Raw genomic sequence first — 15,937 nt, forward strand, 5'->3', positions numbered from 1 at the left:
ATGGTCTTCCAACAATCTTGAAGGAGTTCCCAGAGATGCTTAGCACTTGTTGGCCCCTTTGCCTTCACTCTGCGGTCCAGCTCACCCCAAACCATCTCGATTGGGTTCAGGTCTGGTGACTGTGGAGGCCAGGTCATCTGGCGTAGCACCCCATCACTCTCCTTCTTGGTCAAATATCCCTTACACAGCCTGGAGGTGTGTTTGGGGTCATTGTCCTGTTGAAAAATAAATGATGGTCCAACTAAACGCAAACCGGATGGAATAGCATGCCGCTGGAAGATGCTGTGGTAGCCACGCTGGTTCAGTATGCCTTCAATTTTGAAAAAATCCCCAACAGTGTCACCAGCAAAGCACCCCCACACCATCACACCTCCTCCTCCATGCTTCACGGTGGGAACCAGGCTCGTAGAGTCCATCCGTTCACCTTTTCTGCGTCGCACAAAGACACGGTGGTTGGAACCAAAGATCTCAAATTTGGACTCCGCAGACCAAAGCACAGATTTCCACTGGTCTAATGTCCATTCCTTGTGTTCTTTATCCCAAACAAGTCTCTTCTGCTTGTTGCCTGTCCTTAGCAGTGGTTTCCTAGCAGCTATTTTACCATGAAGGCCTGCTGCACAAAGTCTCCTCTTAACAGTTGTTGTAGAGATGTGTCTGCTGCTAGAACTCTGTGTGGCATTGACCTGGTCTCTAATCTGAGCTGCTGTTAACCTGCAATTTCTGAGGCTGGTGACTCGGATAAACTTATCCTCAGAAGTAGAGGTGACTCTTGGTCTTCCTTTCCTGGGGCGGTCCTCATGTGAGCCAGTTTCTTTGTAGCGCTTCATGGTTTTTGCAACTGCACTTGGGGAAACATTCAAATTTTCCCAATTTTTTGGACTGACTGACCTTCATTTCTTAAAGTAATGATGGCCACTCGGTTTTCTTTACTTAGCTGCTTTTTTCTTGCCATAATACAAATTCTAACAGTCTATTCAGTAGGACTATCAGCTGTGTATCCACCTGTCTTCTGCACAACACAACTGATGGTCCCAACCCCATTTATAAGGCAAGAAATCCCACTTATTAAACCTGACAGGGCACACCTGTGAAGTGAAAACCATTTCCGGTGACTACCTCTTGAAGGTCATCAAGAGAATGCCAAGAGTGTGCAAAGCAGTCATCAAAGCAAAAGGTGGCTACTTTGAAGAACCTAGAATATAAGACATATTTTCAGTTGTTTCACTCTTTTTTGTTAAGTATATAATTCCACATGTGTTAATTCATAGTTTTGATGCCTTCAGTGTGAATGTACAATTTTCATAGTATTGAAAAACAGAAAAATCTTTAAATGAGAAGGTGTGTCCAAACTTTTGGTCTGTACTATACATATAATTTATCTATTATGGAGGACAGTGCTGCAAGCGCCAAGGAGCAGTCACTCCCTCTGATCTTCCCCATCACATTACTCACCTTCTCTGGTAAGTGCTGCAAAGTGTTTTTCCAGATCGACCACATGGTATCTCCGCAGGTAGCCATAAAATAGGAAGATGGAGATAATGGATCCGGGGATCTCATTCGCTGCCATTACCCCACCAAATCCAAATATCTGCTCTAGTGTTCTTCTAAACACTGTGAGGAACAAAGTAGATCGTCAGCTCACATGACAAATTCCATCTAAATATGATCAGGAAGTCTTCTCACACAGGAGCTGACTGTACAGCCATGTTTTATAAACCATCAATGTAACTATTAGTATATGAGGTTTTCCATTGCCCCTTCCTTATCATTTAATGACATATTGAAACCCCAGCGCTGCCCTAATGCCCCCGTACTGAAGTCGCAGTGCGGGTCTGTACATTGCGTCCTCGCATCTGTGGCGGATTTATTCTCTCCATGATTGATTTGATCCCGCAGTGGATAAACGTGATTTCCAGAGCAGATTTCATTTACCTTCTAGCACAACATCCTGCTCCATGGTCTAACCGAGGGTAATGGGTTTAGCACTTGTGGGGGAAGGGCACCAAGAAACCCAATGAATATGAGGAAGGTTCCTAATGTGTCCTGCAGACTCCTCATGGTGTCCTGACAGGTGCACGTCCCACATCCCCTGCGGAGGTCGCTCACAGCGGGGGTAGCCACAAGTTATTCCTCCAGATTTCCTGTGTCAGAGGAATAGACGGAGACAGGTACATACACAGGGGTAACATGATCCCTGGTGCATGGAGGAGGCTGCAGGACGTGTCATTTCCTCTTGTGGTCTCCCATCACATGTAGCTCCTGTTTTGTCTGCAGACCTCATTAATATCCCAGCCAAAACTGCTTTAGAAAAAGAAAACCTCTTACACCCTCTAAGGACGACTCGTGTTCTATAGACATGTCTTAAAGGGGACCTGTCACTGGATTTTTTAATTTAAGCTGAGAACCTCCTCCACTTGGTGCTGCTCCACTGATTCTGGAACACACTTTCTTTTTCTTCTGTGCCCCTCCGTTCCAAAGTTATGTCCCCGGTAATAAAGGTGGAAATTTTCCCTTCAATCAATGGGGCGTGAACCACAGAGCTTCTCTCTGGGTGTGGCTGCATTTTGATTGGCCAGCATAACAAGAGAAAAAGCAAACGCCTACAGAGAAGTTCTGTGGTATACACCCAGTTGGTTGCAGGGAAAATTTGTACGTTTTTTACCGGGGACATAACTTTGGAATGGAGGGGCACAGAAGAAAAAGAAAGTGTGTTCCAGAATCAGTGGAGCAGCGACAAATGGAGGAGGTATAACAATTTACAGGTGCAGACCACAGGCTATAGACTCTCTCCTCACCTGCCTCCAGCTGTCCTGGGTATTTGGCTTTGATCTTCAGCACAAACATTTTCTTGAGCTGATTGAAGAAAACATCTGAAGTGCAGAACCATGGACACTCCGGCTGGATGCAGCTTTCCCACAACTTAAGGAAATGTCGGATCTTTTTGGTCTTTGGGAAAACTGTATAGAAAAACAAATAAGAAATAATGTAACAATGACTGTATAACTACTGTGAAAAAGATTTAGACAGATGTGGAAAGAGTGCTGGCAAAAAATGCTTCCAGAAATAAAAGTCCTGATTTCAATATCACTGAGTTCTTCTGGGATTACCATATTTTCGGACCATAAGACGCACCTTTTAGAGGAGGAAAATAGGAAAAAAATGTAAGCAAAAAATGTGGTCATGATTCCCGGTTAAGGGGGAGGGGGTCTGCTGCTGACACTGTTATAGGGGTAATATCCCCCAATTCTGTTAATATCCCCCATCCTGGTATCTATGGCCCCCTCCTTCCTGTTATACGTGGCCCTCATTCCCATCCTCATATGCATGGCACCCCAATCCCCCATCTTGGTATGCATGGCCCCCTCATCCCTCTTCCTGGTATGTATGACACCCTTCATCCTGCTATGTATGGCCCCCCTCACACCCATCCTGGTATGCATGGTACCTTCATTCCTCTTCCTGGTATGTATGGCACTCTTCATCCCTGTATGTATGGCCCCCTTCATCCCTGTATGTATAGCCTCATTAATCTCTGTATGTATGGCCCCCCTCATGCCTCATCCCTGTATGTATGGCCCCCCTCATCCTTGTATGTATGGCCCCCCCTCATCCTGGTATGCTTGGCACCCCCTGATCCCAGTCAGGCTGCACAGAAAAAAAAATAAACAATCATACTCACCTCCTCTCTCCTCCAGCGCTGTGTTCCGCTCTGTGCCGGAATAGTCACTGCTCCCCACGCCGGGACTGTGTGTGTGGGGAGCAGTGACCTTTCATTCTCCCTAATAGCGTGCATATTTTAGCTTCAGCGCGGCTCCTGCTGCGCTCGGTGGTCAGCGTGTCCACTATTAAAGGCCATGAATATTCACCACACCCATGGAAGTGGTGAATATTCATGGCCTTTAATAGTGGGCACACTGACAGCCGAGCGCAGCAGGAGCCGCGCTGCGGCTACAGCGTGCGCGCTATTAGGGAGAATGAATGGTCACTGCTCCCCACGCACGCAGTCCCAGCGTGGGGAGCAGTGACTATTCCAGCACAGAGCGGAACACAGCGCTGGAGGAGAGAGGAGGTGAGTATGATTGTTTCTTTTTTTTCTGTGCAGAATGACGGGCATCAGGGGGTGGGAAGCATACCAGGATGAGGGGGCCATACATATAGGGATGAAGGGTGTCATACATACCAGGAACCGCGCTGCAGGCACAGTGTGCCGGTTATTAAGGAAAATTAATATTCACTGCTCCCCACGCCCATGGGTGGGGGGAGCAGTGAATATTCATTTTCTTTAGTAGCGGGCACAGTGTAGGCTGCAGCAGGCGGCTGCTGCCTCCTGTGCTCCGCTACTCCGCCACTGTCGCTTCCCCCACATCCCCCACCACCCACAGCCACAGTATTTATGTATATCGGACTATAAGACGCACCCACCAATTTCCTCCAAAATTTTGGAGGAAAAAAGTGTGTCTTATAGTTCGAAAAATACGATATATGAAGAGATAGAAAGATTTGCACAAGTGACTTTCACAGATCTGTGAAGATCTGTGGTTAATTCTCCAAGATGTTTGGAAAAACCTCCCTGCCGAGTTCCTTCAAAAACTGTGTACAAATATCTAGAAGTGATGAAGGCAAAGATTTATCATTTGTTCACTCACTTTGCACTTAGAAAATACTGTGCAAAAATTTTAGGCAAATGTGGGCTTTTAGAAAGTCTTAATCGTTTATTTTCAATCTATCTATCTATCTATCCATCCTCAGCAGGGCATTCCAGGGTCAACCTAGGGTCACAAGACCGATTTTCTCTCATGATTATGCTAATCCCACTCTGATGAGAGTGTGCTAATAGTGTGAACCGATTTTCTCAGATGTGGAGAAGGAAAAAAAATATGTCTCCATCCTGTCAGTCCGTGAAAATTGGACTGCACGCTGATGTCATCCAAGTGCGATCCGATTTTTTCCACTGACCCATAGACCTGAATGGCTGAGTGCGATCAATTGGATGCAACTTGGGCATGCTGCAATTTTTTTCTTGGACCGACTCGGTCCGAGGAGGAAATCAGATATGTGCACAACCCCATAGAAGAACATTGGTCTGAGTGCTACCAGTCAAAACAATAGATAACATTCGTCTGATGTTTACAGTCATCTGCATGAGACCTACCATGAATCAATGAATAAAGCAGGCGAATACGTACTGTCCTCAATGGTGGCCTTTTCTTGTGCTTTTTGGATATAAATAATGGACAGATCCTCCAGAACCTCCCTCTGCCAGGACAATTCCTCCAGGAGATGATGCTGTATAATCCTGGCCGTGTTCGGGGAGGTCAGTTTCTGTAATATAATGTTCTGAGTCGGTTAGTATATCTCAGTTTTATGGAGCCGACAGCCTAATACAGATAGGATCAACATCTGCATCTCCTGCTACTTCCAAGTATCCAAACTGCCTAGAACTTGTATCTTCTGGAGATAAGTTGCAACAAACATGTCTGACAGCAATTTATTCTTTAGTCTATGGAAATATCAAGCTTGTAGCAGCAATTTTTTCTGCGTCCAAAATGCAGCATTTTACAGTACCAGCAAATGAATGACTTCAATTCTCTCAAGCACACGCTTAGTTTTTTCCTTGTGTTTTTTGAGCTCCTGGGCATTTTTTGAGCTCCAACACTGCCAACACTGGTTTTTGTTGCAGAAAAAAGGCTGCACAACGCCATGTATGAATATATCTTTAGGCTGAGCTAAAAGTGCATGAAAATACAGGATAGCGGTCAGCTCAACACATCGACAGCCGACATGATTTTCTCCAAGGGTACCAGGCAGCTGTGCCTCACCTTTAACAGTGCTTTACAGATATCCAGATGGACGGACAGGAGCGTGTCCAGATCTTCATGTCCAGTGCTTAGTCCATCCTGCTCCAATTCACTATGACAGCTGATTGTCTGCGCGACTGACGGGGTGATCGTCCCATTACTGAAACACAAACATTCCACCTACTAATCAGTTGCGGTTATAATATAACGCCTGCACTTATATCTACCCAGTCATACATCACCCCTGTATGTAACACTGTGCCTACGTGTCCACTAATATACCTAACACTGCAATGACGACACATGGGGAGAGCAGCAGTCCTACAGGAGCAGAGGCTGGTGTATCTATACAGTAATGACAGGCTTTTGAACAATTTTAGATCTAAAAAATCCATTAGAATAGGCTGCTGAAATAACATTTAAAGGGAATCTATCACCAGTTTTTTGCTACCCCATCATAATGTAGTAAAAAAGGGAGTGATCAAAGCGCTGCTGAGTGCGACAGACGGGCTGGTAAGAATTTATTAAAAGAATAATAGCTGCGCATTTCAACATCGGACAGATGTCTTCCTCAGCACCAGGCATGTATGTTAACAGTACAGCAGACAGGGTTTAAATGGACAAAAAAGTGCACTACCATATGCTCTGTCAGCCCTCAGCCTCTCCACTTTACTAAGGATTTCTGCACTGTGGGGCGCCCGGCTTTTTTATTCTCATTATAGGATCATGATGTGGGGGCAGAGATCCTGATTCCATCAATGTTACCTACTGGGCTGCTTACTGAAGTTTTGATAAAATCAGTGTTTAATCTGCAGCAAATTCACCAGTTCTCTGAATGCTGAGCTCTGTATAATCTTTTCTGTGTACACTGTGCATAGGCAGAAAGATGCTAAACAGTGGTGGGAGCAGGGTTATACAGGGCTAATGAATATGGAGGATTACACGGCAGCAGGTTTACTAGTCCGCTAGTGATAATCTCTTGTTAAAACAGTGATTTTACCAAAACTAAACCAAGCAGCCCAGTAAGTGACACTTCACTGGAATCAGGATCTCTACCCTTGCATACATTATTCTGCTCTCAGATTAGGTGGCGAAAACCTGGTGACAGATTCCCTTTACGGCTTGGACTACACAGTGACTTTGACCATGACACAAGATTTACAGCCAAAGGTTAGTGTATGTCGCTGCTACATTGCAGCCTAGTACAAGTGAATAGGGTCGCATTGTGAACCGCGACCAAAACAAGCAAATTGCAAAAAGTGGGAACTACTTGAATTTTTTGTAATTTGCTTACTGTAAGCATGGCACCTTGCGAGATGCAAAGAGACCCCCATTGACCTGCACTATGCTATGATGTAGCAGAGGCATATATCAATCTTTAGCAGAGCGACCCATGTTGCAGCCAAAGTGGCCATGTAACTCCAGCAATAGGGCGCATTCAGATGTCCCTGAAAATCGGTCTGAGATGGGACTGCAATGCAGGAACTGGCCGCAGATCTTCTGACCCGAGCGTGAGTCTATATTTCTATGAAGCTGTCACGCTTGGGTCGGGAGACCCATGGCCAGTCCGTGCGCTGCAGTCCGATATCGGACTGATTTGTACAGTCACCTGAATGTGCCCATAGGATGATTGTTTACTGCGAATTTCATGATTTTAGGGTCGAATGTTCATGCCGTTTTATGAAGTCATCCAACAAGGTGTCTTTGAACACATCAAAAGTGATTTTTCAGGCTGCGTCAAGCTACAAAGAAAGTTTACAATCTGTGGATACCCAGCTGGTAGCAAACCCCAACTCCCAGCGTCCCCTCCAGCATGCTGGGAGTTGTAGTCTCCTGCTAGCAGGAAAGGTTGCAGACCTCTTAATTTCCATTCACATAAGTGCGCTGACTTGTTCCCAGCACATCACACAGGAAATGCTGGGAATAGTTGGAGACGATGTGTATTTTACCTCTTGCTGTGAGTGCGGACGCTGCCAAACAGAGACATGTCATCTGTGCTGAAATCTGTGTTCAGAAAGTCGAAACTTTCCAGTGCCGTCTCCACCATCAGGCTGTCCATGGAGGGAAGCTCCGGCACGGGATCACTTGACCTCTGCAGAGGAGAAATGAAAAAAATGATGGCTGACAGTTCAGTGATAAAATAGCCAGAAGCACCACAAATCCCAGCAAGCTGCACCTCCACCCATTATTATCTTTACATTCTAACAATGTCTGATGGCAGAGATGGGGTTAAATGGCTCTCATCATTCCTAATTGAACATAGACTTGCATACTCCGGGCTGGAATTCATTCTAATGTAATGAAAGCAGCGGCCTATGCGGTAATGTCAACAATTACTGGAGACGCCTGATCACGCAATCAGCGGGTAGGGTGGGGGGTGCTGAATTTTAGGGTTTGTACAATCCCCAGATTAGAGCACCCATGAGCTAGACTTTACCAGGTGAAGAAATAATGGTGGAAAAGGTTTATAATGAACACCCCACAATATTCAGTGCATGTGTGTACACTGATCCCCCTACAATAAATCACATGTACTCATATTCAAGCTACACTAGAATTCCCCCGTGACAGGGGTTTCCCACCTTTGGGGACTTTTTCATTTAAATGTATGTCCTTGGGGCAAAAAAATCATCTTTGCAATTGGGTTTCATTAAATATTTAGCATCATTTGTTTATTAAAAACTCTATTTCTTTGCACATTCAACTTTGATGTGGTCTGTGGTCATAAATCAACTGAGAGGAGCTCAGAAAATGACAGATAACAGAGTCACAGATTCTCCCATTGGACTGTCAGAAAAAGCTCACTGACAGATTTCCAGTTAACGCATTCTGTAGCCAGCATTATACAATGAAGCACAAAGGTTATAGAAGGAAAATGGTGTAAAATTAAAAAAAAAAGCAAAAATTATTTATAAGCCCAACTTACATGCATTTAAGTAAAAAAAAAAAAAGGAATAAATGGCCCCAAAAGGTGGACGACCTCTTCAATCACACCCACCACGTACCAAGACTCTCTCTCTGAAGTTTAGCACTGACTGCTCCATCTCCGTCATCTTCCACCTTGTAGCATCCTCTGACCTCAGCAGGTCCAGAACGTCATCCAGCTGCCGCGGTAGTGATCGTCTCTCTCCAGTGGTATCATTGCCTTTGGTGCTTTCCTCCAGAGTTAAGGTGGGGGTCCTGCCCTCCTCAGTGAGCTCGATGCTTGTTTTATTGTCAAAATCCAGCCTGGATGGTTTCAGGTTGTTCTGGGAGTTGTAGTTGTTGGGTGTCTCTCTGAGAATATCCAGAGTTTCATGACTTGGGGGCTGCTCGTCTTTGGTCAGCTCTTGTGAAGAATAGGGTAGGGTCTCCCCACAGGAGGATGGCGGACTGGGAGCAGCTTCATCTCCGATCTCTTCCAGATTTCTCAGACTGTCTATGCTGTTCAGTTCCAGGCTATGTGCTAGACTCCGGCGGTCTCTAACAAAGCCGCTGTTGGCCAGGTAGCTCAGGATATATGGGGTCTGGATGTCTTTTTCCAAGGATGGATATGTGCTGTCTAGATCATTCTGCAGCAAAAAAAGGAAAGTATAAAATAAAAAACAAAATAATAATAATGATAATAATACAATGTACATACACTACAGTTTAAGGGTATGTGCCCACGATGCAGAAATGAAGCAGAAAATTTCTGCAGCGTTTCTGCATGTTCTTGGCAATAAAAATGCTTGCGGATTTTACACGCATTTTTGCAGCGTTTTTACATGCGGATTTGACTTGTGTTTTTCAAATGCATTGGGACCTCAAATCCGCATGCGGAAATGCACAAATAATGGACATGCTGCGGATTTTTCCGCAAGGAAAATCCGCTGGGGAAAATTCCGCAACATGGGCACAGAACATGCAGATTTTCATTGGGGATCATGGGGCACGGATTACCAAGCATTTTGCATGCGTTTATGCTACGGAAATTCCGCAGCAAAAACGCTTGAAAAACGCATAGTGGGCACACAGCCTAAAGGGCCCCATACACATTAGATAAAAGTCATCTGAAACCACCAATTTCAGTGGGATCACCCAACCATCTGATGGTCTTCCGACTTTCCTAGGATATGTCAGGGGGAATAAGGATCAGGCTGTTAGAATTCAATCACCTTATGGTTTTTTTTCTGCCGGCATATATGTTAATTCTTGCAGGCCTCCAACTCCCCCAGGGAGAACACAAAAATACTCATCCAAGTTAATCATTCCTGTGTATGAGGGAGTCGGTTGTATGACTCTCACTGACAGCCGAGTGCTGCTCTCCTTGGAGATTTTGGCTAGCAAGGAAAGCGTGCTCAAATGAAAGTTTCTGCCCTTTATTTTAGCAATCAGTGGGTTTTTTTTTAGGAGTTTTTAGAGTAGAAACTGGCTGGAAAGTCTTCAAATCTTTTCCAACAACTCAAAACTCCTCAAAAACTTCAAACCTGTTACATCGAGATCGGTGTTGCTTACTCCAGCCTTGATGAAAAGATGGTCTGGAGTCAGATGCTCCTCCTTCACGAAGAGGCGTACTCCTCTTAATGAATCAGGAGCATCAAATGAGTGGCGTACACCTCTGCGTGTGCCACAAATCCTACTCCAGTCCCTACAAGAATTCAACAAGTGGTGGTCACCACACCCCATCTCACCCCAGCTCTGCTCATTTTTTTCAGAGCTGGTCGAAAATGGTATGATAAAGCCAAAAGTTGCCAAAATTTTGCAACTTTTCAAAGCTTTTTGTAACAGAATACTGGCGTAAAAGCTTAGATGAATTGAGCCCTTGGAGTTTCTGCTCCAAAAACTCAACAAAAAGACACAGAGTGCACATACCCTAAGGCTGTGTGCCCACGTAGCATTTTTCAAGCGTATATGCTGCGGAATTTCCGCAGCGTAAACGCTTGAAAAACGCATGTATATCCGCACCCCATGGTCCCCAATGGGATTCCGCAAGTTCTATGCACATGCTGCGGATTTTTCCACAGCGTTTATGCCGCGTTCAAAAATCCGCAGCATGTCATTTAATTTTGCGTTTCCGCAAGCGGAATTGCCTTTGTCCAATGCATAAAAAACGCAAGGCAATTCCGCATGTGGAAAACGCGTGATAAACGCGCGAAAAATGCGCGATAAACACGTGCGGAATTCCGCATGCGTTTTTCCGGGAGAGGACTTGCATTTATGCAGCAGAAATTTTCTGCTTCATAAATGCAACGTGGGCACATAGCCTAAATCTCCTGAGGACCAAATCTGCTGACATGACTCGCTATCAGTCTCAATCATGTTTTTGCTCACAGACACGCAATAAGACATTTTTAAAAGACGAGGAACCGAAATGAAATATAATTAGAACGTTTTTAGAAGTTTTTATTCTACAATATTTAAAGGGGTTGTCCAGACTTGGGGTACAAGTCTTCAGTCACTCTATGTGACTGCAGACTTGGGAATCCTCACAGTGTGCACTGTCAGGATTCTCTGGCGATTTGCATACATGCAGTCACATACCGACTAGACGTGCACAGCCTCGCTCAATACACTCGCACGTCTAGTCGGAATGTGGCCAAACGTATGAAAATCTCATACTTGTGGTCACATGATCCCCTGCGTCCGGCGCTGGCAAATTCTGACAGCGCGCCCAGTGACTGCAGACTTACACCGCAAGCCTGCACAACCCATTTAAGAGTTACTGACATAGTCATCTATGGTTGTTTGAGCACTCACAACGGTTCCCCACTACTATGGAGTGCAACTAGTTATACTCACCAGGTAAAACTTGTCCCGGAAGCTCGGGGTGTTGGGGGGTGTCCAATGATATAAGGACATTTTCCGGACACTTGATGAAAACTTGTTGGTAATTCCAGGTGTACACAAAATCTTGCTGTTATCGAACGGGCTGTGAAGGAAGAGGCAGACAGCAAAAAAAATATCATTGTATGTGTGGGGACTGATCTATAAGGCAAATTGCCACAAGCATACAGGAATGTCACATCTGTTCCCGAATACTGAGATTCATGTAAGTGCTTGTTCACATGTAGCATTTCAGATGCATCTTTCTTCGCTATTCATGCAAGAAAAATGCAGCCTTTTACAGTAACAACAAAATTAAAGAGATTTTTAAATACTTTTTTATTTTTTTTGCATTTTTTTGACCTGTAGTTAGTTTTTTTTTTAAAAAATGCAACATGTCAATTGTTTCAGAATTTTAATTGCAGTTTTTTCTCATTGGGATAAAAATGGCTTAACATCTAAAAACATGTGAAAAAATGCATAATTAAGGCTGCGGTTTTCTGTCCATTGCCTGAGTTTTTCCCATGCAGAAAAAAAGCGGTGTGTGAACATACCCCTACTTCTGTTACAGCAACGTCAATAATAATTGATACAGACAATCCAATAATATTGCAAATCCCTTCCATAGAGGTTTTTTACCCGACCTTGGAATGAGGCAGGCGACACAATTATTACAATATTCCGGCAGCTCGAGCCAATCGATCACAAGAGCGAACAGCTGGAAGTTGTCCCTTGCTGAACACGGTCATACAAGATTAGAAACAGAACCTGCGCTTCATCACCCCGGCTCTTCATTCATAACCGGCCCCTAATGTCATCCAAATAACTAAATAAATTAGTATGACGGACGGGGAACAAGGTCATATTTTTTTGCTTCACTCATGTTATAAATCAAAACATATCAGGCTTTGGCTACGTGTGATGGTGTAATGTGGCTCGTGGCTAATGCAAGACTAGCACTACAAATAACTTCACGGTACAAAAAAGAGCCCATAAGGATACTAATTATATGAAAACCTCATCACTGTGCATGTAAAATGTTTCTGCTTGCTGTCAGTGAATGAGAATATTTACTCTTGATCTCCAGAAGATGCCTAGAAGTCTCTTTACATTGGCTTTTCAGGTGTGTCACTCTACACAAGAAGAGATGTTTCCCCTTAGACCCCAGTCAGACGCCTCTCACCTAGCCAAATCAGATCTCTTGCTTTGCACTGATGAGGGTCAACACCCCGAAACATGTGTCTGCAAATTGAGATTCTGGTTTGGCTTTTACCCTAAGTCATATGACAAGGTTCATTTAAAGGTTGATAGTGACTTTTAAGATTGCTACTTCCAATAGGTGGCACTAGAATTCAAATTGCCTCTTCCTTTCTGAAGAGGCAATTTGCATATTTAATTTTCCAGAGGAGCATTGCATGGCCTATAAGTCTCTTTACACAGACATGTCAGATATGTCACTCTCCACAAGAAGAGACGTTACCTCTTAGATGCCAGTAAGAGGTCTCTCATACAGCCAAATCAGATCTCTTGCTTTGCACTGAGTAGGGGCAACACCCCGAAACATGTGTCTGCAAATTAAGATTCTGGTTTGGCTTTTAACCTAAGTCATATGGCAAGGTTCATTAAAGGGTTAATATTGACTTTTAGGATTACGACTTCCAATAGGTGGCACTAGAATTCAAATTGCCTCTACCTTTGCATATTTAATTGGCCAGAGCAGAATTGCATGGCCTATAAGTCTCCTTACACTGGTAAGTCAGCCATGTCACTCTTCACAAGAAGAAATGTTGCCCCTTAGTCTCCAGAAGCTAAAGTACATTTTTATAGGTAATACTCTGGGCTAAATATCAGCTGTCATGTGCCGAAAAAGATCATCGCCAGAGCCCGTGTCAAACAGGGGAAGGCGACCCCCAACATAAAGGGGTTAAAATATTCAGCTCACAGAAACTCATCGTGGGAACATAGCCTAAGAAAGATGCTTCAGGAAAAAAAAAACACTATTTCCTGAAGTGTCTTTCTCTTGAAAAACTTGGCGGGTTCAAACATCTGAAAAAAAATGTTCTGTGCACATACCCTAAGGCCACATGCACACGTTCAGTATTTTACATCAGTATTTAGAAGCCAAAACCAGGAGTGGAACAATCAGAGGAAAAGTATAATAGAAACACGTCACCACTTCTGTATTTATCACCCACTCCTGGTTTTAGCTTACAAATACTGAGGAAAAATACTCACCGGATATTCAGTTGTGGCCTAAGGGTATGTTCACTGAGTTTTTCTAGTTTTTTTTGTAGAGGATTCTCTCCAAAACGTTCAAAAAAAATGAACATAAGCGTTTCTTTGTAAAAATGACTCACTGGATATATTCAGACTTTTAAACCACTTCATGTTTCTAAAAACACCAAAAGTTAAAAGGATTGACATGTCCATCCTTCTGGCGTTTTCTGCTCGGAAGATGCTCTGCACTTTACAATAAAGGACAAAGGGAAAGCTCAAAAGAAGACGACTGGATGTTTTTTGGAGTGTTTTACCATTGTTTGTGCTTTAAGAAAATGCTAGCATTTTTTAAGTGAAAAAAAATGACTGTAAAGCAACTAAAAAAAACACGTCACAAAAACAATGGGAAAACCCTCCAAAAAGCCTTCAACGGTTAAAATCGTCAGAAAAAAGCACAGGAAACAATCTAAAAACACCCCAAAAAAAAAAGACGCTTCAGGAAAAAAAACTCCAGAAGCGTCTTCTCTTTGAAAAACTTGTTGGGTTCTCCTGATTTTAAAAGACGTCGTGTGCACATAGTCCAGTGGGTAATTCATTTTATTGTTTATATGAAGAGGGTTTTTGTTTTTTTAGCTTTTTTTTTCCCTGAAAAGGTTTTGAAAAACGCCTAAATGGAAAAAAAGAAAGTGCATGTCACTTTTCTGAAAAGGATCTTGAAGGAAACCTCTCCAAACAAAGAAGGCTGAAAAAAACTTCAAGAAAGAAAAACTCTTCCGAAAAATGTTCAATACTGCTGGAGGAAAAGAAAAACTCCTCCAAAAAGTAAAAAAGCAGAGTTCTCTAAAGCCATTTCTGCTTGAAACTTTTTTTTTAACTCCTTAAAAAACTGTGCACATACCCTCATTAAAAAAAAAAAAGAGAGAGTGAGAGCCACTATGTGTATTCTCCATGCTGAGACATGTATTTTTGCATCCTCCGATGTAGGGGTGGGGGGTACAAGTCAAATTGCTGAGCTCCGCAACAAAGTTTTGCTTTGGTGGCTGCACGCTGTCACTGTCCGGGGTCTGTATTCTCCCGCTACTATAATAACATACCTCAAACATTAGATGACAAATGGGAAAAACCTGCGAGAAATGCTTGTGGCAGATTAAGCTTTCTGTAGGGATTATCTCAGCGCGGAAATATGTGTTCTTGGTACAGACTATCGCATCATTCCATCTAAATGCTCGAGCCAAGTAGGAAAACAAGGACTCCCTGCGGACACTCTCAGCTTTGCTGCATCCTGTGGCAGATCGTGACAAGCGTGCCACACGCAGAGCGCATCCGTCTTACTGTTACATTGGTACGTCTGCATTACCCTCCCTCTAATTAATATACAAAGTCCAGAATTTACATGTTCACCCTTCACAAATGAACATTTCCAAGGGGTGAAGTGCAAAAATCTCCACTGAATGCACCAGCTCTAGGCAGAAATCTGCAGAATTGTCCGTTTTTATAGAAACCAATCTCTATCCTTGTGTACGTTCTGCAATTTAATGGGGTCACAGTTACATTAAATCCATTTTATGTCTGTCTGCTTTATGTCCGGGGCTAAAAAATAAATCCTCATCCAGCTCTGAGTGCATATACAAGTGCGCCGCTCATTAAGATCAGGTTCACACGTCGCGGATTTTGAGCGCAGATTTTTTAAAGTGAAATCCGCAGCATTTCTGCATCAAAAATCTGCTCGTATTTTCCGCACTTATTCATGTATTTTTTGTGCATTTTTCTTATTGTGGAAACAAAAATTTAAAAAAGTGCAACAAAACAATGCCAGGCCAGCCGTTTAACCTGCAGATTTAGGGTCCCCAGGGAAATGAATGGGTAAAAGTCACCCCAGAAAGGTTAATTTCAGCAAGAGAATTTCACATGCAGATTTCTAAAAAAAAAACAAAGCCAATTTTAGTGTGGATACTACACCAGAAAAATAAGGGGCATGTGGATGACGTTAAGTTAAAACTTATCCACTTAGGAAAATGTGCGGGGCGAATCCCCATCAAATTTGCAATCTGTAGTATTTTTACAGTGTCAGCAAAGTGTGAACAGAAGTAAACAGAGGAGTGGTCAAGCATGAGCAGCACGACTCCATTCACACAGGA

General features: G+C 43.5%; 1 protein-coding gene across 2 annotated transcripts in view; it reads right to left on the reverse strand.

Annotated features, from left to right (window-relative positions):
• RIPOR3 (RIPOR family member 3) overlaps window positions 1-15,937 on the reverse strand; it is a 151,124-nt gene that overhangs the window by 14,328 nt on the left and 120,859 nt on the right. For both annotated transcript variants that reach the window (XM_073682709.1, XM_073682710.1), the window contains 7 exons: window positions 11,559-11,688; window positions 8,804-9,349; window positions 7,748-7,890; window positions 5,820-5,958; window positions 5,187-5,322; window positions 2,796-2,957; window positions 1,453-1,611 (listed from right to left, as the gene is read on the reverse strand). In XM_073682709.1, the coding sequence (XP_073538810.1) occupies window positions 1,453-1,611; window positions 2,796-2,957; window positions 5,187-5,322; window positions 5,820-5,958; window positions 7,748-7,890; window positions 8,804-9,349; window positions 11,559-11,688 (1,415 nt within the window). The remainder of the gene's footprint in view (window positions 1-1,452; window positions 1,612-2,795; window positions 2,958-5,186; window positions 5,323-5,819; window positions 5,959-7,747; window positions 7,891-8,803; window positions 9,350-11,558; window positions 11,689-15,937) is intronic.

This window comes from Phyllobates terribilis, unplaced genomic scaffold (genome assembly GCF_046119375.1).
Source record: "Phyllobates terribilis strain yellow unplaced genomic scaffold, ASM4611937v1 Scaffold_5__5_contigs__length_657084704, whole genome shotgun sequence".
Classification (NCBI taxonomy): domain Eukaryota; kingdom Metazoa; phylum Chordata; class Amphibia; order Anura; family Dendrobatidae; genus Phyllobates; species Phyllobates terribilis.